Below are 22,119 nucleotides of genomic sequence, written 5' to 3'. Positions count from 1 at the left end.
TCTCTCTCTCTCACACCAGAAGTAGTTGAAACAAAAAACAGAACTATGTAGCACTTGAAAGACTAACAAGATGGTTTATTAGATGGTGATCTTTTGTGGGCCAGACCCACTTCCTCAGATCAAATAGTGGAAGAAAATTGGCACAACCATATACACCAAAGGATACAATCAAAAAAATGAACACACATGAAAAGGACAAATCAAATTTCAGAACCGAAAGGGGATGAGGTGGGGAGGTAAATGTCTGTGAGCTAATGATATTAGAGGTGATAATTGGGGAAGCTATCTTTGTAATGGGTAAGATAATTAATGTCTTTGTTTAGACCTAGAGGTACTTCTATCAGCAGAAGTAGTATCTGTCAATTGAAAGACCAATGTTAATGAGGTTAATTAAGCAGACTGGATGTGTCCCATTCATAGCTTTTGATGTGGAAATGCAGATGTTAAGTTAATGTCTTTGTTTAGGGCCAGGGTAACAGTGTCAGCACTGTCAGCCAATTTTTAAGCAAGATCTTCAAGTAACCATTAACTATCTCTCTCCCCCCCCCCCCCCATTGCCTCAGGAAGAGTTCAAGATACCATATAGGAGTATTGTATTCAAAATCCATTTAGACACCGAACAAACGTACACAATGAAACATACACTAAAGTATTGTACACTTGTTTGTTAGAAATATTTTAAATTTAGTTGTTTGCAGAAAGCATTCTCTTCTATATTACATTGTGAAAAACCTGAAAATGTTCACCTATAGATGACTTTTAAACTCTGTTCTTTCACTACTTTAAGAATTTCACCTGAAGTTTTTTTAACTTAAAATAAAATCAGATAATCGGAAATCCTCAGTATAATGCAGAAGTTCTCAAACTGCATTGCATTGTGACCCTCTTCTGACAAGAAGAATTATTATGCATCCCCAGGAGGGGGGTCTGAAGCCTGAGCCTCTGCATGCCAGAAGGGTGTGGGAGGTGGCAGTTGCGGGACAAAGTTGAAGCCTGAGGGCTTCAGCCTGGGATTTGGTGGGGAGAGGGGAAAGCCGAAGCTCAATGGCTTTGGCCCCAAGTAGGGGATCTGTAACCTGAGCCCTACTGCGGAGGTCTAAAGCTAAAGCCTGAGCTCTGCTGTTCAAGACTGAATTCTCTCAGCTTCAGCTGTGGTGGTGAGGCTTAGGCTTGGGCTTTGACCCTGGGACTCACCAAGTCTAACACCAGCCCTGGTTGACCCACTTTTGAGAGTCCCAGTTCATAGTTTGAGAAGCAGTGATGGAAGATATGTAGGTAAATTGGGATGCTCTGATGGTGGGGTAGTAATCCTTCCTGCACTTCAGGTAATCATCTGACAAATATGAAACATGATAACTAACTATGTTTATCTTAGTATAGATAGTTAAAAATGTTAATTTTGTTTCTTTGACAGGCAGGAAAACATGAAGCCATTGTTAAGAATGTTCATGATCTCCTTGCAAAATTGGCTTGGGATTTCTCTCCTGAACAGCTTGATCATCTGTTTGATTGCTTTAAGGTAACACTGCATTTTTTATCTGTGTATTTGTGTAAATCCTGAATATTGTTAATTCGCCTTGCATGTACTGAATGCAGTAGTCTAAGAGCATTTGTATGTATTCAAGTTACAATAGTAGGACTCTTTTTAAATGGTCTATCATACTCTTTAGATAAATGCTGTGTAGTCTGTGCAGACAGTACTTCCTGTTGCATCTAGGTATTAGGAATTCTAACTTTTTATACTGCTTTATTCTTTAGTGCACACAGTATGGGATATTTTCAAAATATTTTTTCCTGACATGAAACAAATGGCAGGGGGGCGGTGGATAGCTCAGTAGTTTGAGCATTGGCCTGCTAAACCCAGGGTTGTGAGTTCAATCCTTGAGGGGGGCCATTTAGGGATCTGGGGCAAATCTATCAGGGATAGTACTTGGTCCTGCTGTGAGGGCAAGGGACTAGACTTGATGATCTCTCAAGATCTCTCTCAGTTCTATGAGATAGGTATATCCATTTATTTATTTATTATTATTATTATTATTTAGACTGTGGCATAGGATATATTACATTCAGGCTAGTTTAACTGTGTGTTAGGTATGTGACAAATGCACGTCCCCGGTAGTATTGTTAAACTAAGCCAAGGCTTTGTCTGCACTACAAGAAAAGGTTGAATTTACTAAGGTTTTCTTTAGAACCCAGTTTTGTAAAGTCAAAGTTGCAGGCTACCACTGTGCATAAGAATTTGATATAGTTCAAAGTAGCACATCCTTAGTAGCTTGGCTACTGTCGATTTTTGAGAGCAATGCACTGTGGATAGCTATCCCACAGTTCCTGCCATTCCTTTGCATTCTGTGTTGTGTTCCCAGTGCATGCTGGGACCAGAGCTGTACTGCAGGAGGTTCTGCATCCCATAAAGCATTCATCTGCTCCCTCCCACCCTGATTAAAAGCAACAGAAAAAAATCTTTTCACAATCCCTCTTCTCCTGGTTATCCATGCAGGTGCCTTAACATGGTAAGCATGGAACCCAGCGTGGAACCTGTTCAGCAGTATAGTATTATGGTAGTCATATCAGCCCTGGTGCACCTTATGTTGGAGTATATCCAGTGTGTAGCCAGGGTCTGCTGGAATGAGGAGGAATCTCGGGTGGCCGTATTTTTCTGTGAAGCATTTGAGTTGTGACTGGCAAATGCCACTGGCATTCAGTCCTCTTGAGACAGTGGAATGCTGGTTCTCATGCTGTGAGATAAGCATAGAGTGCATAGTGATACAGCTATGGGATGCTCAGCAGTGACTGAAAAACTTCTGTATGCATATAAGGCCACTTTCATGGAAGTTTGTGAATTGCGTCACGCACCCTGAAGCAGAAGTAAGTTCCAGCTTGCAGCTTTCTGAAGAGAAAGGAGTTCCTACAGATGCTCGTGTGATTAACTTTTCCTGACCATCCCATGTTAATGTTGGTGAAACAGCCTTTGTGATCCACCAGAGCCTGCAGCACCATCAAGAAGTACCCCAGTGACCATAATGTAATTAAATGTAACATCTCTGTGGCAGGAGAAGCGCCACATCAGCCCAGCGCTATGGGGCATCATTGCGGGTCATCACATCCTCAATGATAGTCAAGACTGTTCTGGTTCTTCACTTCAAGTTCCCTGCATGCTTTCCAATCCTCATGCTCCACTCCTATAGCAGCGTATTCCTCCAGTCACTCAATTGCTTCCTGTCCAAGTGGAATGATTGCATTTGCTCCTTGAACATATCATCCCTACTGAGTTTTGCCTTTGGATTTGTTCTAGCCAGACAGCTGGAAGAGCCAGGAGAGTGTGTAGCATGTTCACTGCTGCACTTGCTGTATCGAAAGGTAAAGGGCAGATTTTACAGGAGATATTTTGTTGAGTGTAAAACTTTCTTTCTTAATATAAAAGGCAAGTCTGTCTAGAGATGACAGGGCTGTGTTACATGCAAGGCCACAGTTCTGCTTTTAAGTGCTCACTATGTCGCAGGCACATGACAGAGATCATAGGGGAGCAGCTAGACTTGGTTTGGTGGCAGGCATGGTAAGGAACAGGGTAGGGCTTGAGCCTTCAAGAGGGAGGGGGTCCAAGCATAGTGGCAAGACAGAGCAGGGGCTCACTTGATGGCATGGCAGGAGCTCATTGGGGATAAGCAAATGGAGGTTTACTGCAAAGGCATTAGTTAATAGCTTCCCCTGCTTCATCCAGGTTGCCATGCATGAAATATGTCTTCTCTGAATCACACAGTGATAAGGAGCAGATGCTGACTGAATGTAGCCAGAAACTTGGACTTTATGCTGTAATGCTTTGTACTGCAATGATGCTTGGTATGGAAAAGTATCCTACCATGGAGGATGGAATAAGGCTGGCCTCCTCAGAAATCTTGAGAAGGATGAAAGTGTTCCTGTATGAGAGCTTTATGGAGATGTGCAGGGAGGATTTTCTTTCCATCTCCAGACATGTTAACAAGCTGTTCAATCTTGTCTTGAATTAGAGTAGTAGGATACTGTAAAGGGCATAGAGGAACTGAAAGAATTAAGCTTGATTTCTGAAGCAATATGTGGAAAGAATTGCTTCCCTAATTAAAAAAGCTTGATTCCAGTACCCAGCAAAAACTGTGTGCGCTATTCCCTTACCCTGCTGGTTCATAGTTCTGCGAAAACATACTCCTCTCTCCACACAGTAATGAGGTCCAGAATCTCCTGTATGCTCCATGCTGGTGCTCATTTGTGACCCTGGTCATTCATAGTCTGGTGTGCTGGTGCTGTGTGATGCCTGCTCTGAGGTCTGCTTGCCACACTGGCCACATAGGAAATATAATTCAAATTTTCCTGGGGGTTTTCCTGTTTACTTGGAGAGCAAGAGTTAAAAGTCCTGGGTAGAAGTGGTCAAAGCGAGACACTATGGGACACCTTGAATGTCAACTTTCAGAATGCTCTGTCTGCATTACGATAAAGTTTACCATAGAAGCTCAAATTTACAATAACTCCTCATGTGAAAGAGGAATACCATGATTGACTTTAATAGCCCTTAAAGTTGACAGAACAGGCCTGATGGTGTAGACTCATTGTTTAGAAAATCAACCTAATGTGGGTAAATTTGACCTAAACTCCCAGTGTAGACCAGGCCTAAATCCCCATGTAGGGTTAAGGTCAACAGAAGAATTGTTTTGTTAACCTACCTCCCTGACAGGTGGTAAATAGATTATCTATGCCAACTAGGGATGTAAAAAGTAGTTTAAAAATGTAACCACGTAACTTCTGAAAATCGTAGCAGTTACACACCCTGGGGCTGTGCATTATAAAGCTAATATGTAAGCTTTATACTGCAGAGCCTGCAATAAAGCCTTCTGGGGAGCAGGACCGTAGGTCTCTGCCAGGCCCATTCTTGGGGAGCCACTGTGGAAGGGGTGGCGGGCTGGGCTCGCCATGGACAGGGGCTGCTCCAACCAGCCAGCTGGAGCAGCCTGTGCCTGCAGTGGGTCCTGCGAGGATGGAGCAGTCCCTTGCCCCAGGCTGGCAGCTGCTCCAGTCCCAAATGGTTAACCATTTATATCCCTCATGCTCAGGGCTTGACAAATAATGCAGTCTACTCGCCCATGGCGATTAGATTGCAACCTGGAAGAGCCGGGTTCGGGCCATCTGCGTATGTGCAGAACAATCTGCGCATGCGCGGATTACCAGACAGCGCGGCTGGCGAGCGGGGCTCGCCACGGTTCGGTGAGCCCTGCTCATGCTGACTAGAGAACCTTTCTCATTGAGTGTAGGAACTATCTACACAAGCTCTATATTGGTACAGCCCTGCTGCTGTAGCATTTTAAGTATAGACATATCCTGCTGGCTTTATGAACAACCATGTTACCTGGTTTTCCTTGGTTTTTCATCTAATGCATCTTCTCTGGGGATTCACGCTCAGTAAATTGTTTTATTCCTTATGCATTATTGTTTCACTGAAAAAGTAAAATGCATCTACAAGTATAGCTATTGGTAATTCTCTCTTTATAGTCTAGGGTCTTATCTTCATGGGCGGGGTGTTCTTTACTCATGTTAGCTTACTCTAGGGCAGTGGTCTCCAACCTTTTAAAGCATGAGATCACTTTTTGAATTGAAGTGCATTCTGAGATCTGCCTCAAACCCAAATACCCTTGCCCCGCCTCCTTTGTGGCCCTTCTCTGAGACTCCGCCCCCTGCTTTTTCCATCCTCTCTCCCTCCCCCATACTCCTTCACTTTCACCGGGCAGTGGGTTGGGGTGCATGCTGTGGTCTTGGATTAAGGGATTTGGAGTATGAGAAGGGCTCTGAGCTGAGCTTGGGGCAGGCAGTTGGGGTTCTGGGGAGGTTTTTAGGTGCAGGCTCTGGGAGGGTGTTTGGATGGTGGGGTGCTTAAGGCTAGGTTAGGGGCTTGGAGTGCAGGAGGTGGTTCATGACTGGAGTAGGGTTTCAGGTTATGGACTCCGACTGGACACTGCTTACATCAGGTGACTCTTGGGTGGTGGTGCAGTGGGGCTGCCCTGGCTCTGCACCACTTCGAAAGGCAGCGAACAAACTCCCTCCCAAGTCGTGTTGTGCCCCTCGCTCTATTTCTGTGGAGATAGAATACAGGGTGGGAGAGGGGGCAACTTGACCTCAGTGCCCTTCTTCTTCTTCCCCTGCCCTGCACAGCAAGCAGGAGGCTCCCAGGGGTGGGGAGAGGCAGCTCCAAGGTAAAAGGCAGGAGGTGCACAGCAGTGGGGGGAGAGGCAGCTCAAGTGTCTGCACTTGACAGCCTCTTGACCAAGCCAGTCAGGATCACCTGTCAGAGGCTCTAATATCTACCAGTAGATCCCGATGTACTGGTTGGTGACCACTGCTCTAGGGAATCTCCTGGTGAAGCTAAGGCAAGTTGTAGTTCTTCTTCGAGTGGTCCCCGTGGGTGCTCCACTCTAGGTGTCGGACTCGTCCCAGTGCCGCTGATCAGAGGCTTTTCGTAGCTGTAGTCGGCCGGTCTGCGCGTGCATAGCAGGCGCCGCACGCTGTTTCTCCTGTCGCGCGGTCCAGCCCCTCCGCCAGTTCCTTTCAACCGTCCTAGGTTGCTGACGGAGCTCCGTGTCTCTCCTCAGAGGCAGCTCCTTTCAATTGAAAAGTTAAAAATTGTCATTAGTTTTCCTTAGGTTATTGTTAGTTATTTGTTAGTTAAAACAAAAACAAACAAACAAAAAAGTTAAAGTTAGACGTATTTAGTCAGTGTTACTTTTGTTGTTACTGGTTTCTTACTACTATTTTAATCTGGTAGACTCAAAATGCCTGGTTCACCGGGTTTAAGAAATGTTCCCTGTGTAAAGACCCCATGCCAGCGTCCGATGGCCATGACGAATGTATACGCTGCTTGGGGGAGTCCCTTATACCGAGCAAGTGTGCTGTTCCAAACTAACGGCCAGGTCACGTAGGGACAGAGACATGAGGCTCAAGCTCATCCTCTTTGATAAGGCTCTGCAGCTTTCTGAAGCGGCTCAAGGGGACCCCTCTATGGAGCGCAAGTGGAGGTCGTCACCACCGAGGGGATCGACTGAGAAGAAAGGGAAGAAAGCCTCCCCGGCGCGATCCCTGACCGCGGTCCCTCTGTCTAAACTCAGTGAGGGTGACCAACCGGGTACCTCCGGAACGGGTTGTCAGCCCGCGAAAGAAAAATCGGAGAGGCATAAGTCTTTGGTGCGCTCCTCTTCAGTGCTGGCGCCTTTGAGCGCTATTAATGCTGCAGAGAAGAAAACGGCTCCTCCGACTCATAGGTGGCCGCCTACGCAGGTGCCGGATCTGAGGACCTCGGCACCGACGGTGCAGGGGCACGGAAGCATGATACGGCACCGTGGCCGGCACCGCTTCAATCGGCGGCACTGACAGCGCAGGCGGCACCGGGGCACCGAACGCCTACGGTGCCGAGTGGCAGTCACACTGCGGTACCGGAGGCGGCACTGCAAATTCTTAAGAAACCAAGCACGGCACCGACGGATCACCACAGTTCGGTTCCGCATAAGGCACTGGTAGGAGACTTAGCCTCCCAGCTTCATTGGTACAGCACTCCCCAATACTGGTCTTGGACGATGAGGATCAAGCCTCGAAACATTCCTCTGTCAATGAGCCCCGCACCACGCCTTCAGCTGTTCCTACAAATGCTCAAAGTTAATCGGTTCCAAGAAGTGTGTCCCCTTCTCCCTCACCAATGTTTTCCCTGGCACCGTCTCCATCCCCTCCACTGTACCATTCTCCGCGGGAGCCTCGTTATCACCATAGCCCGTGTTCTCTGCACCGGCACTCGAGGCCTCACTATACTTACATATACAGGGACCCCCTACCACATTATGGAATACATACTAGTAGATCTCATTCACCTTCGAGGTCTTACTGCAGGAGATAGAGCACTGCCCATTCATCCAGGAGGCCGTCTCCTGACTGCTCCTATCGCCATGGAGGGAGAGATTCTTCTTCTCATCATTACACAAGATCTCGTTCTCCTTTTGTCCCTTTCAAGGGTTTGGAGTTGCTCTTTACCCACCCCCAGCCAGACTCCCTGGTAGTGGATGCAGCCCTTAATCGTGCCAAGAATCCGCAGGTTAAAAATGCAGCAACGGAGAAAGAGGCCAAAAAACTAGACATCTTTGGTCGAAAAGTTTATTCTTCGTCCACCCTCCTTCTTCGCATTGCCAATTATGTGGCACTTCTGTCCAACCATGGGTTCGATAACATCGCCAAGTTGGCAGGACTTGCCCAGAATGCCTTCAAAGAGTACAAGGCCATACTCCGCGCCGTGGTACAGGAGGGGTACGCTTGCTCTAGAGCTAGTCTACAGATAGCCATGGATGTTTCGGATACTGCCGCAAGATCAATAGCCACCACGATACCCATGCGCAGAGCATCATGGTTGGCTGCTGCTCGGGCCCCTAGGGATTTGCAGGCGAAATTCGAAGACCTCCCTTTCAACAAATTGAAGTTATTTGCGGAAAAAACTGATGAAGTGTTACACACTGGGAAAGACTCGCGTACGACCCTGTGTACGCTTGGCATGTACGTACCACCGTTCTTTTGTCGAAGTTACTTCCCTTATCAGAGGTGATATGATTTTCAGTTCCAAAGACGACAACCTTGTCCTTTTGGTCAGACTCGATCCAAACAAAGACAGCAGCGTAGACGTCCGCAACCATCTAGGGCGACCAACGTACCACACACAAAACAACAGGTTTGACTCGCCTATTGAGGGCGCAAACTCACCAGTCGTCGTTGCCATTACTGCCGATACCATACCCATCTTCCATCATCGCCTTCGGCCTTATTACAATCTTTGGGCCGAAGTAACCACCGACAAATGGGTATTGGAAATAATATCAGGTTTCACAATCCCCTTTGCTTCTATACCCCCCTACCCATCCACCAACCCCGTCCCTTTTCAGGGACCCCTCTCACGACACTCTTTTGCGACAGGAGGCTCTATGCCTACTGGCCATTGGAGCCATAGAGAGAGTTCCGAAAGAGTTCAAAGGGAAAGGTTTTTATTCTCGCTACTTCCTGATGCAAAAGAGGACAGGAGGATGGAGATGGATTCTCGATTTGCGTCAGCTCAACAGTTATCTGCAGAGAAGACATTTCAAGATGGTGACTTTGGCCACAATAATCCCATCTCTGAATCACAACAACTGGTTTGCGGTCCCCGACTTGCAGGACGCATATTTTCACATTACGATTCATCCAGTGCACAGACGCTTCTCATGCTTCGTGATAAACAATGACCATTTCCAACTCAGGGTCATCAGCTCCCAGAGTTTTCTCAAAGACTCTAGCAGTCAGCGCGGCATATCTCCGTCGCCAGCACATTCTCATTTTCCCCTATTTGGACGATTGTCTCATAAAGGCGCCAACGCATCAGGAGACCATGCGGAGAATCTCGTTGACCAGAAACACATTCAGTTCTCTCGGCCTTATAATAAACGAACAGAAGTTGACCATTGCTCCTACACAAAATATAAAGTTCATGGGGCAGTCCTAGATTCTATCACAGCAAGGGCATACTTACCTCTAGACAGGTTTCAATCGATACAAGAACTAGTAAAGGTCCTCGACATCACTCCAACTGTATCCGTCCATACGTGCCTTTGTCTTCTGGGCCACATGGCATCCACCACCTTCGTGGTCCCTCACGCGAGACTTCATTTCAGGGATCTTCAACACTGGTTAGGGGGAGGGTATACTTACCGCAAAAGCACAGCATTCACAAGATGGTCACTGCCGCCACATGTCCACGATTCCCTGCGTTGGTGGAAGCACACTGGAAACCTCCTTTCGGGAGTCCCATTCCGTTGTCCTCAGCCCTCCGTGCTTATAGCAACAGATGTCTCTCTCATAGGCTGGGGTGCACATATGGACAGCGATTGTGTTCAGGGCAAATGGTCTTCCACAGAGAAGACTTACCACATCAGTCTCTTGGAGTTACGTGCCATTTTCCTGGCATGCAAGCACTTTCTCCCATGCATACGGCACACCATGGTCAGGATATTCACAGACAACATGGCAGCGATGTACTATGTGAACAGACGGGGAGGTGCCAGATCTCGTTCCCTCTGCGCCGAAGCAATACGGTTTTGGAACTGGTGCATAAAGAACGACACAACCATCACAGTGTCTTACTTACCAGGCATCAGTAATGTCATTGCAGACTCGTTGAGCAGATGATTCCCTGTGGATCACGAGTGGGAGATAAGATCAGACGTACTACATTACATCTTTTGCAAGTGGGGTACGTCGACAGTAGACCTCTTTGCCACAGCGCACAATGCCAAGTGTCCCCAGTTGTGTTCCAGAGCAGGGATGGGAAGGGGATCTCTAGGCGACGCTCTTCTGACCACTTGGCACAGATCGCTCCTTTACGCATTTCTCCTGACAGTCCTAGTCACGAGGACTCTCGAGGAAAATAATGTTCGAGGAGGCGACAGTCATACTGATAGCCGCGGCATGGCCAAGGCAGCCGTGGTACCCACTCTTGCACAGGATGTCAATATGCCCACCATGGACACTCCCTCTTCACCCAGACCTGTTATCACAGGAGCAAGGAGCTCTCCTGCATCCAGACTCAATTCACTCCACCTCACAGCATGGCTGATAACTGGCTCAAACACGACGAGCATTTTTGTTCACAACGAGTCAAGACAATTTTGATGAGCAGTAGGAAAGCTTCTACTCGGAAAAATTACCTGGCAAAGTGGCGTAGGTTTGCTCAATGGTGTCAAACTCAAAATGTGCAACCCCTTGTTTCTCCTTTGTAGCAGGTCCTGGATTACATCCTCCAGCTTCATGATTCTGGCCTCTCCATGTCAACCCTGAAAGTTCACTTAGCAGCGATCAGTGCCTTCCATGAACCACTGCAAGGTTCCTCGAATTTTTTTTCCTATCAAACCACGAAAAGATTTTTGAAAGGTCTGATGAACTTACATCCACCCCACAGACCGCCTCCACCAGTCTGGAGCCTGGATTTGGTCCTGCACACAATAGTTTGTCCTCCGTTTGAGCCCTTGGTGTCCATATCGCTGTGAATGTTAACAGTGAAAGTCGTGTTCCTATTAGCGATTACCTCGGCATGCAGAATCAGCGAGCTAGGGGCGTTAATGGCAAGTCCTTCCTACACATACTTTTCAAAGGACACAAAGACATTGCGCCTACATCCGGCGTTTATCCCCGAAGTCAATACATCTTTTCATATTAACGAGCCTATAGTTTAACCACCTTTTATCCCAAGCCACATGCTTCTCCCTCAGAGACCTTGTTACACATGCTCGACGTGCGACGAGCTCTCGCCTTCTACGTAGAAAGAACCCGCTCATGGAGATGTACGGACAGGCTGCTCGTGTCGATAGCACAGCGTTCCAAAGGCAATCCTCTTTCGAGTCAATGTTTAGCTAGACTTATTACTACTTGCATCACGACATGTCATTCACTCAAAGGAAGGCCAGTCGCTTCTCAGCCTATTGCTCATTCCACTAGAGCGGTTGCCCGAGGCGTCCCTCTCAGCAACATTTGCCGGGCAGCCACCTGATTCTCTAGCACTTCTTTCGTACATCATTATGCTATAGTGCGACGCTGGGCCCCAGACGCGGCAGTAGTGTCTGCGGTTCTAGCCTCTGCAGACAATCATTGACCCAGTGCTCATCTTGACTACTGCTTTGTAGTCACCTAGAGTGGAGCACCCACGGGGACCACTCGAAGAAGAAGGGGAGGTTACTCAACTTGTGTAGTAACGATCATTCTTCGAGATGTGTCCCCGTGGGTGCGCCACATCCTGCCCTCCTCCCCGCTCCGGGTTTGTCTTCCTGTCTTGTTACAGATTCCGGACGGTGAGAGGAACTGGTGGAGGTGCTGGACCGCGCGACAGGAGAAACGGCGCACGGTGCCTGCTGCGCATGCGCGGTCCGGCTGACTACAGCTACGAAAAGCCTCCGATCAACGGCGCTGGGACGAGCCCGACACCTAGAGTGGAGCACTCACGGGGACACATCTCGAAGAACGATCGTTACTACACAAGGTGAGTAACTTCCCCTTTTCACCTGAGTTAGCAGCCTGGGTAAAAACTGTGGGGAGCCCTAGTCTTCAAATCAACATGCTTACTGAGATTTCATAGTGTTAGGCCATGTCTACACTTAAAACAATGTGTTGATGCAGCTCTTAAATAAAAATATTCCTGTGCTTACAAAGGTAGAATACTGCTCCTGTTGCTCTAGTTAGTCCACCATCCCGAGAAGCGGTTAGCTTTGCTGAGATGAGAAGTTTTCCTGTCATTATAGTGCTGTGTAAGTTGGTGGCATTTGGTTGGCCTGGCCTTAAACTCAACTTGCCAACTTGTGTGGAAACTGCAAGCTACTTTGTGTGTTAAGAATTTTTCTTTAACACCAGTTAAGAACACATCTTTGCTGGGGGAAAAAAATGTAAGGCCCAAAAGGCTTAAGTAGTTATATGAATTCAAATAGTCCATTTATTGTGTGTTGTAAGACTGGCTCCTAACCTAAGTTGATTTGCATTGTGGTACTTGTTTGTGTCATTGTTGGTGCTCTACTCCAGGTGTGCTTGTGTGTCCCTGTACTGCTGAAAGGAGAATTCAGGCAGTTGTGTTGCTTAGGCCCGCACATACAGCTAACTTCTCTGTTTCTTTTCAACCACCTCTGCCTAAAGATGGAGTTGTTCAGTCTGTTTGAAACCATTGCTTTCATTTTTCTATTTCTATAGTTAGTTCCCAGAGCAAAAATTACAACTCTCATAATTTCTCCCTATTACATGAACATCCTCTCCCCCCCCCACTTCTTTTTTTCCTCTTTGGGGACCCATCTCTCAACGAAGTATTCGTGGCTCACGGGGCTTCACAAACCACCTTCCCTGCAAAGAGGCTGCCTTGTTGCAGACAAGCACTCCTGGTGCATACGCTACTTCGGGGAAAGCCTTAAAAGTGTGGTCTCTGCCAGCAACTTAGGTACAGGTCTTGCAAGGTCAAAGAGCTGAGACAGAAGATAATCTTCATGGGAGGTGGTCCTTTGACTCACTCTGGACCCAAGTCAAGAGTCACCTGGCAGATGTGAGTTTTCCCCCAGCCCATGTTACAAATTGGCTCCTCTGGGTGTGGGTGATCAAACCACTCAAGGGATCTTAGGGTATGTCTAGACTACAGAGTTTTGTCGACTAAAGTGGACTTTTGTCGACAAAACTATACCTGCGTCCACACTACCACTGAGTTTTGTCGACATAACGTTGACAGAACTTAGCAGTTTTGTCGACGCTGGTAAACCTCATTTTACGAGGCATAACGCTGTCTGTCAACAGAGTTTCTGTAGACAGCAGGTGTTGTTGCATGTAAACTGTCCTTTGCGTCTACACTACCATGTCGACAAAGCAGCTTGCTTTGTCGACAGAACTCAATGTAGTCTAGACGCTCTTTGTCGACAATATCTGTCGACAAAACTTCTGTCGACAGAAGCCTGTAGTCTAGACGTATCCTTATAGAGGAGAGCCAAAGGATTGACGGCACAGCAAGAATAGCATCCCGCCCTCCCTCTGGCCCAGCTTTCATCTCCCCCTCAGCAGGCCGCATCTCGCCCCCTCCCCCCCAGGATACCTGGAATTTTTAGGAAACCAGCACGACCTAATCCCTGGGTGTGCCAGATAACACGGGGCTTTTTTGTGTGTGTGCATGTGTGTATACAGTCAAAGATGTTAAGATTGCTTATATGTAATTGCAATATAGTCTATTCCGTTTTCAAGCATACTCATGCAAGTGTACTTATCAGGTGGCCAACCTTGATAGTAGCTGGAAGAGGCTGGAGATCTGGTAGTGCATATGCTGCCTCAGCTTCTTTATTGATTTGTCTCCACTGATGCGAAGGACCCTTGTATACTTTTAATCAGTAGCTCTGTTGATGATTCAGAGAAACTGCTGTGGAAAACTTTCCTCAAACTTTTTTATAAGACTGGGTATTTCACACAGAGTCATTCTCCTTAGTCTTAGTTTTTCGTGTTTTGTCCCATAGCCACTTTGCACAGTTGGGTCTCCTGATGTTTTGCTGCTTTGCCTTCGGCCTCTTCTGTCCACTCCACAGTCATACCACATCCATACTTATTCTCATTCGTTGTTACCCCGTTAATTCATTATCATCAATACATAAATCTATAAAATCTGTATGAATCATGTCACTCTCAATATCTAAAGGTTGTGGGTCAAATAAACAGGAGAGTGGGGAGTCCTGATAGTGAGCCCAGAGCTAGTTTCTAATGATCTGCAGAACACTTGCTATCTTTGATAATGTTGGCACTGAGACAAACCCTGTTACCTATGGCTTACAAAAACTACTGTTACAAGCACTTTTGACATGCTTGTGGATCTGATGGGCACAGGCACCAATTCAGTAGCACCAGACAAGGACAGGATTAAGCACTCTGCAAAAATGATGACGTCAGTACATGATACTTCTTTTGAGATTCCATTCTGGGTGTGTGCGTACCCACATGTGACAGTTCAGAGATTTTTACCGTAGTGGTATCTAGGTTTGGCTGTAGTACCTTCAGTACATTAGGCCCCTCTGGCCCTACACCCTCTGAGTTCCTTTTTAATGACCATAGTGGTTGGAGTTCATTTCCCTTGCCTCACAAGGGCTAGTAGTTGTTTTACTTCAATCTTTGACTCTTAAGGTCTTGTAAATAGTTTGTTGACCATAATTATTTAGTAAATATTTGTTAAATAGTGAAGCTAAAGTCCCAGTGGGGATTTTGCTCCAGGAAGGACATGCCCAGATTTCCAGGTTTTAAATCCTGCTCTGACTATAACAAGCCAGTTAGTGACTCCCATAGCAGCTGCATCAAATGCTTGAGGGAATAACATGTGAAAGACAAGTGTTCATCTGTAAGAATTTTCATTTCAGAACGAGACATCTGTTAGAACACCCTCTTCATGGAGTCATGGCATTTCAGCCTTTCTACCCATACTGTACACATAGCACCTCGACCTCAGTGTGTAGAGCATCCCTGGTACTGTTCTTTTCCCTGCACCACCCCCCATCACTGGTGTTTAAGCAGAGGTTGAAGAAGAGTGACTCTCCAGCATTGAGCAAGGAGGGCAAAAGATGTAGTGTGGGCCAATAGACACATGAACGCTTCCCCAATAGGCTTCCTATCCCTTTAGAAATCCAACAACAAAAACTCCAGAGAGTGGTAGTGAACTTAGACTGAGAACAGAGGCCTCTACTAGTGCCACTGGAACCTTGTTTGTCAGAGGTCATGGAAAAAGCAAATGACACCTGTCTCCAACAAGACAGTGCTTTCCATCTCCATGCCCCAACTGTCTATCTTCTGTGGGGCATCCTACGTTGTTAGCATTACGCTCATGGTCTTCGATGTGGGTTGCCTAGAGGAAGGTACTGGTCACTGCATCTCTGGCACACTGATCCTTCTCCTGTCAGCTTGGTACAAATCCTAGTCTCCAAAATGGTGGGAGCAGACTTTGTTGCAGTACCATTCCCCCAATCCTCCTACTCATGGCTCCAGTCTCCCGTGGTGACAGTTAGCTGTTGGACACAAGCTCAGATAGCCCATTCTATGGTCACCTGATGCCAATTCCTCTGTTTTGGAAAGGGAGTTCAGCCCTTCACCATGATAGAAAGAAGCACATTGGGTATGCCTGTGATGCTGATGCCTCCATGAGTCCATTTCTTGGTCGCTGCCTCACTGAGCTCCATGCACAAGGTGGTCAGGGTATAGGAGCTATCCCATGGGGGGATGATCCCTCGGAGCCTCTTCGTCATCCAGTCCTCATCCTCAAATGAGACAGTGGGAAGCTCCTCTTGAACTAGCCTGCTGGACAACTTAAAAGAATGTCCGATGCTGCATGCATAGTGTGGATATGAATTTGGTCTTGGAAGTGGAGGAGATGGCCAAATAAGTGGACACCCTGTTTTATGTGCTCTTGACCTCTGCTTCCACCCTTATTGTGCTACCGGTGCAAGATACGGTCCTAAAAATAGCAAAAGCACTTTGGCAAACTTCCTTACTCTAGCTCTCTCCCCCCCTCTCTTCCCCCCACCTCCAAGAGGGCCAATAAATAGTATTTCATTCTGGCCAAGGAATTTGAATATTTGTATACTCTTCTGTATCCAGGCTTGCTGGCCGTTTTGTGGTCCACGAGAAGGACAGACAAGGAAAAATCAGTTCAAGTTCCAATAATAAAAAGGCCAAAGTGCTGAACCTTTTTAGAAGAAAGATTTATTAATTTGAGTCTTCAGTTCTGGCTGGCCAACCACCAACCTCTTTTGAGGGAGGTACAGCTTCAACTTATGAGACTTGTTCTGTAAGTTCAAGGACTCACTGCCCCAGGGATTTGGGGTCATGATGGAGGAGGGTACAGTAACTGCAAGGTGCTCCCCCCAAATTGCATGGGATGGAGCTGATTTGGTAGCTAGGTTGGTGGCATTGGCAGTGGTCATGAGGTGCAGTTTATGACTTCACATCACAATATTAATCAAATTGGCAATATGTCCTGTCCAAATACTAATCATACACACTCAAGTCAACCTCTCATCTGTCATCTTCAAGAATGTCCTTATCAGATACATTTATAGAATAGGGACAAGAGCCTCACTTCACATCTTCACAGAACTTTGTGATCATTGGGGTCTCTGCCTCCAATGTCATCTCTCGCTCTACAGCATAGTCATCTGTACCCAACTCTGATGCGCCAAATCTCCTAGAAGGGCATATTCTGATGTCTTCTGCAGTGCAGCACTAATAGACTATTCAAAGAAATTACCTTGTGCAGTAATGATGGTTCTTCACGATGAACTTTACGTACTTCGTAACCTACCATTGTTCCTCTATTTTAGAGTTCTTGTCAGTGACTATGAGGTAGAGAAGGAATTAATCATAGAATCATAGGACTGGAAGGGACCTCAAGAGGTCATCGAGTCCAGCCCCCCCGCCCTCAAGGCAGGACCAAGCTCCGTCTACACCATCCCTGACAGATGTCTATCTAACCTGTTCTTAAATATCTCCAGAGAGGGAGATTCCACCACCTCCCTTGGCAATTTATTCCAATATTTGACCACCCTGACAGTTAGGAATTTTTTCCTAATGTCCAATCTAAACCTCCCCTGCTGCACTTTAAGCCCATTACTCCTTGTCCTGTCCTCAGAAACCAAGAGGAACAAATTTTCTCCTTCCTCCTTGTGACACCCTTTTAGATATTTGAAAACCGCTATCATGTCCCCCCCTTAATCTTCTTTTTTCCAAACTAAACAAGCCCAGTTCATGAAGCCTGGCTTCATAGGTCATGTTCTCTAGACCTTTAATCATTCTTGTCGCTCTTCTCTGTACCCTTTACAATTTCTCCACATCTTTCTTGAAATGTGGTGCCCAGAACTGGACATGGTACTCCAGCAGAGGCCTAACTAGTGCAGAGTAGAGCGGCAGAATGACTTCACGAGTTTTGCTTACAACACACCTGTTGATACAACCTAGAATCATGTTTGCTTTTTTTGCAACAGCATCACACTGTTGACTCATATTCAACTTGTGGTCCACTATGACCCCTAGATCCCTTTCCGCCATGCTCCTTCCTAGACAGTCGCTTCCCATCTTGTATGTATGGAACTGATTGTTCCTTCCTAAGTGGAGCACTTTGCATTTCTCTTTATTAAACCTCATCCTGTTTACCTCTGACCATTTCTCTAACTTGCTAAGGTCATTTTGAATTATGTCCCTATCCTTCAAGGAAGTTGCAAACCCATCCAGTTTGGTATCATCTGCAAACTTAATAAGCGTACTCTCTATCCCAATATCTACATCATTGATGAAGATATTGAACAGTACGGGTCTCAAAACAGACCCTTGCGGAACTCCACTTGTTATCCCTTTCCAGTAGGATTTAGCACCTTTAACAACTCCTCTCTGACTACGGTTATCCAGCCAATTATGCACCCACCTTATCGTGGCCCTATCTAAGTTATATTTGCCTAGTTTATCAAGAATATCATGCGAGACCATATCAAATGCCTTATTAAAGTCTAGGTATATGACATCCCCCGCTTCTCCCTTATCCACAAGGCTCGTTATCCCATCAAAGAAAGCTATCAGTTTAGTTTGGCATGACTTGTTCTTCACAAACCCATGTTGGCTATTCCCTATCACTTTATTACCTTCCAAGTGTTTGCATATGATTTCCTTAATTACCTGCTCCCTTATCTTCCCTGGGACAGACGTTAAACTGACCGGTCTGTAGTTTCCTGGGTGGTTCTTATTCCCCTTTTTATAGATGAGCACAATATTTTCCCTTTTCCAGTCTTCTGGAATCTCCCCTGTCTTCCATGATTTTTCAAAGATCTTAGCTAAAGGCTCAGATACGTCCTCTATCAGCTCCTTGAGTATCCTGGGATGCATTTCATCAGGACCTGGTGACTTGCTGACATCTAACTTTCCTAAGTGACTTTTAACTTGTTCTTTGTGTATGCTATCTTCTAAACTTACCCTCTCTCTGCTTGTATTCACTACGTTAGGCACACCTCCAGACTTCTCGGTGAAGACCGAAACAAAGAAGTCATTGAGCATCTCCGCCATTTCCAAGTTTCCTGTTACTGCTTCTCCCTCCTCACTGAGCAGTGGGCCTACCCTGTCCTTGGTCTTCCTCTTGCTTCTAATGTATTTATAAAAGGTCTTCTTGTTTCCCTTTATGCCTGTAGCTAGTTTGATCTCATTTTGTGCCTTTGCCTTTCTAATCTTGCCCCTGCATTCCCGTGTTGCTTGCCTATATTCATCCTGTTATTTGTCCTAGTTTCCATTTTTTATAGAACTCCTTTTTTATTTTGAGATCATGCAAGATCTCCTTGTTAAGCCAAGCTGGTCTTTTGCCATATTTTCTATCTTTCCTACACTGCAGAATTGTTTGCTTTTGGGCCCTTAACAACATCCCTTTGAAATACTTCCAACTCTCCTCGGTTGTTTTTCCCTTCAGTCTTGCTTCCCATGGGACCTTACCTACAAGTTCTCTGAGCTTATCAAAATCTGCCTTCCTGAAATCCATTACCTCAATTGTGCTGGTCTCCCTTCTACCTTTCCTTAAGATCATGAACTCTGTTATTTCATGATCACTGTCCCCCATACTGTCTTCCACTTTGAAGTTCTCAACTAGTTCCTCCCTATTTGTTAAAATCAAATCCAGAACAGTTTCTCCTCTGGTAGCTTTTTCAACCTTCTGAAACAGAAAGTTGTCTCCAATGCAGTCCAGAAACTTATTGATGGAGGGTAACCTGTACGCTCTAGGTAGCCTCGTGGTGTATATGTGGGCTGAATGGACACTGCTACCAATGTTCGCTCTAATCTTTTCTGTCCACGTGCTGAATAAATTGTGTGCACCACCAATAAAATCCCAACCAATAGAAACACAAAACCTAGCTGTTGGAACTTTTTATTACTATTCCAATAGGCATATCCATAATAGCGTGATTTAAAAAAAAATAATTTCACAGTACAGTTTCAGTATATTTAAATTCACAAAATATACAGAAGCTCTTGCAGTAACTTCTCATAGTAGTATAATTTTGTGATGGAATGACAATTCTAAAGTTTTCAGCTTAATATAAACTGATTTTTTGCGTGTAGTAGGCTAGATAAGATTTTTAGCTGTGTTCGTATAAATAAAGGTTTCAAATATTAATTTCAAACGTATTGAAAGCTGTAACTCTATTTACTAAACAAAACATTTAAATGAGAATTCAGAAATTACATTAAAAGGAAAGTTAATGTTGTTTGTGGCCCCTTTAATTAAAAAAGAAAAGTTATTTGGAAGAAGTTCATGTCCAAAACTTACTTTGGTACAGGTATAGTAGTGAAAATTATTTTTGTACAGGTTGAATCTCCCAAATCTGGCAGGAGCAATGCAGGGGCTGGGGAGCCCCCCGCCCTGGTTGGGAACCCCCGGTGTTAGTGAGGCCAGGTGACTGGGGAATCTCGACTCCAGGCAGGGAAAACCCATGTTGCAATGGAGCTGCTGGCCCTCAGCCAGGAATTCAAGCAAACGCCTGGTGGCAACGGTGCATGGGTGACCGGACAGCCTTTGCTGGGGAAACCCTGGCTGAAACGGGGCTGCTGAGGCGAGAGGCTGGAATCCCCAGTGACAGTGGGTGGCTGTAGCAGCAGGGCAGGGCATCTAGACGCTCTGGCTGGGGAACTGCTGGCAGCAGCAGGTCAGCCTCAACCATGGGGCTTTTGCTGCAGGGTGTTCCCCATGGGGGTGTCAGCAACCAAATGGTCCCTGCCAGAAACCCTGGGTCAGTCGGCAGGCAGCTGGGTCGGGGGAGCCGTGCTGGTCCAGTGTTAGGGGGAGCCAGTGACGGAGCAGAGAGCCCTGCAGCAGGGCTGCCTGCAGGGAAGCACTGACCTCCCCTGATTTGGCAAACTCTCTGGTCTGGGACAGCTCAGGACCCGAGGGTGCTGGATCAGGGAGGTCCAGCCTATATTGTCAGGCAGTCTGTTGCATCAGTGTTATAGTTATAAAATAAAATTAAAAAACATTTTAATGTTTTTTAGATGCCTTTTAATAATAGGTAGGGGGAATCTTTAGAAAGCACTATCTGAAAGCCTCTTAAGTTCACTCCATTTTGGAGGTGGTAGTTTAAAATGTCAACATTAAATCATTTATCAGCTATTTCAAAACAATAGAATATATTTATCGTAATTTTAAGGAATGCTTAAATTTCCAAACCTACTTTACTTCTCAAAAAAACTTGGTACCACAGACAGCAGTAACCACTGAAATGTGTGATCTGATGTGTTTTCTTATGATTTGACAGATGCAGTTTGTAAATTAGTGTATTTTCACAGTATGCTTTCATAACAGGACATGTCATAACGTATAGAACCAAACTTAAAAATCTGTTGGTTTAACTTTTGAATCAAATGCTTTATTTATCAGGCAAGCTGGACAAACGCAAGCAAAAAACAACGGGAAAAATTACTTGAATTAATCCGTCGTCTTGCTGAAGATGATAAAGATGGAGTGATGGCACACAAAGTATTGAATCTTCTGTGGAATTTGGCACATAGTGATGATGTACCTGTTGATATCATGGACCAGGCTCTTAGTGCCCACATTAAAATTTTAGATTACAGCTGTTCACAGGTAAGAGATTGATTGTGGTTCTATTAGGACGTAAAAACTACCATTATGAGTGAGTGCATGAACTATTTTACCTAATATCCTATCTGTGGCAGTGGCTTGTACTAGAAGTTGAGGCGAAAGTGTATGGACCAGGCCAATTGTAAAGTGATCCATCTAGTGTTTCACTCCACCTCCTGGTAGTTGAAGGTTTAGGGTCACTTGGAGCGTGAAGTTATGTCCCTGACCATCTTGGCTAATAGCCACATGATCGATCTTTCTCCATGAACTCATCCAGTTCTTTTTTCAACTCCCATGTAATTTTGTCCATTTCAATCTCCTATGGCAATAAGTTGAGGGCAAAATAGTTCCTTTTGTTTACTATTAATTAGCCTGTTGCTTATTAATTTCATGCAGTGCCTGCTGGTTTTTCTGTTGTGGGGCAAGGTAAAAGATCCTTTTTTTGTTCCGTTCCTCTGTGCCATTCACAATTTTATAAACTTCCTATCATGCTCCCTGTCTTAGACATCACTTTTCTAAGTGATCAGCCCTACTCTTTTTAGTCTCTGTGTATTGATCCCATTTCATATTCTTTGTTGCCCTTCTCTGAATTTTTTTGAGTCCTGCTATGTCCTTTGAGATGTGGCAAGTGGAGGGAGAGCGTGGGGTCCACCATGGCTCAGGGTGGAGTTAGGGTTAGGTCATGGCGGCAGGTGGGTGTGCTCGTGTGAGCGAGCGAGCCCGGGCTGGCACGGGTGGGGTGGGGGTGAGAGGAGTCCGAGGGGGAGGAAAAGCGGAGGCCGGGGAGGGGAGAAAGGAGGCACCCAGGTTGGTGGAGGGAGGAAGGGTGAAGTGGCCTGGGTTGTTAGGGGTGGTGTGGGGAGAGAAGTGGCCTGGGCTGGCACATGCTGCGGGGAGGAGGAGAGAATTGGCCTAGGCTGGCACAGTTGGGGCTGGGAAATAGAAGGGACCCA

The 22,119-nt window shown here is 46.0% G+C and overlaps 1 protein-coding gene across 5 annotated transcripts in view; it reads left to right on the top strand.

Moving 5' to 3' along the window:
* Positions 1-22,119, top strand: part of USP9X (ubiquitin specific peptidase 9 X-linked) — a 292,101-nt gene that overhangs the window by 80,130 nt on the left and 189,852 nt on the right. For all 5 annotated transcript variants that reach the window (XM_089774470.1, XM_089774474.1, XM_089774477.1 and 2 more), the window contains 2 exons: positions 1,415-1,519; positions 20,963-21,169. In XM_089774470.1, the coding sequence (XP_089630596.1) occupies positions 1,415-1,519; positions 20,963-21,169 (312 nt within the window). The remainder of the gene's footprint in view (positions 1-1,414; positions 1,520-20,962; positions 21,170-22,119) is intronic.

This window comes from Pelodiscus sinensis, chromosome 1 (genome assembly GCF_052426305.1).
Source record: "Pelodiscus sinensis isolate ZL-2025 chromosome 1, ASM5242630v1, whole genome shotgun sequence".
Taxonomy (NCBI): domain Eukaryota; kingdom Metazoa; phylum Chordata; order Testudines; family Trionychidae; genus Pelodiscus; species Pelodiscus sinensis.
This window is presented reverse-complemented; position numbering and strand designations above follow the sequence as displayed.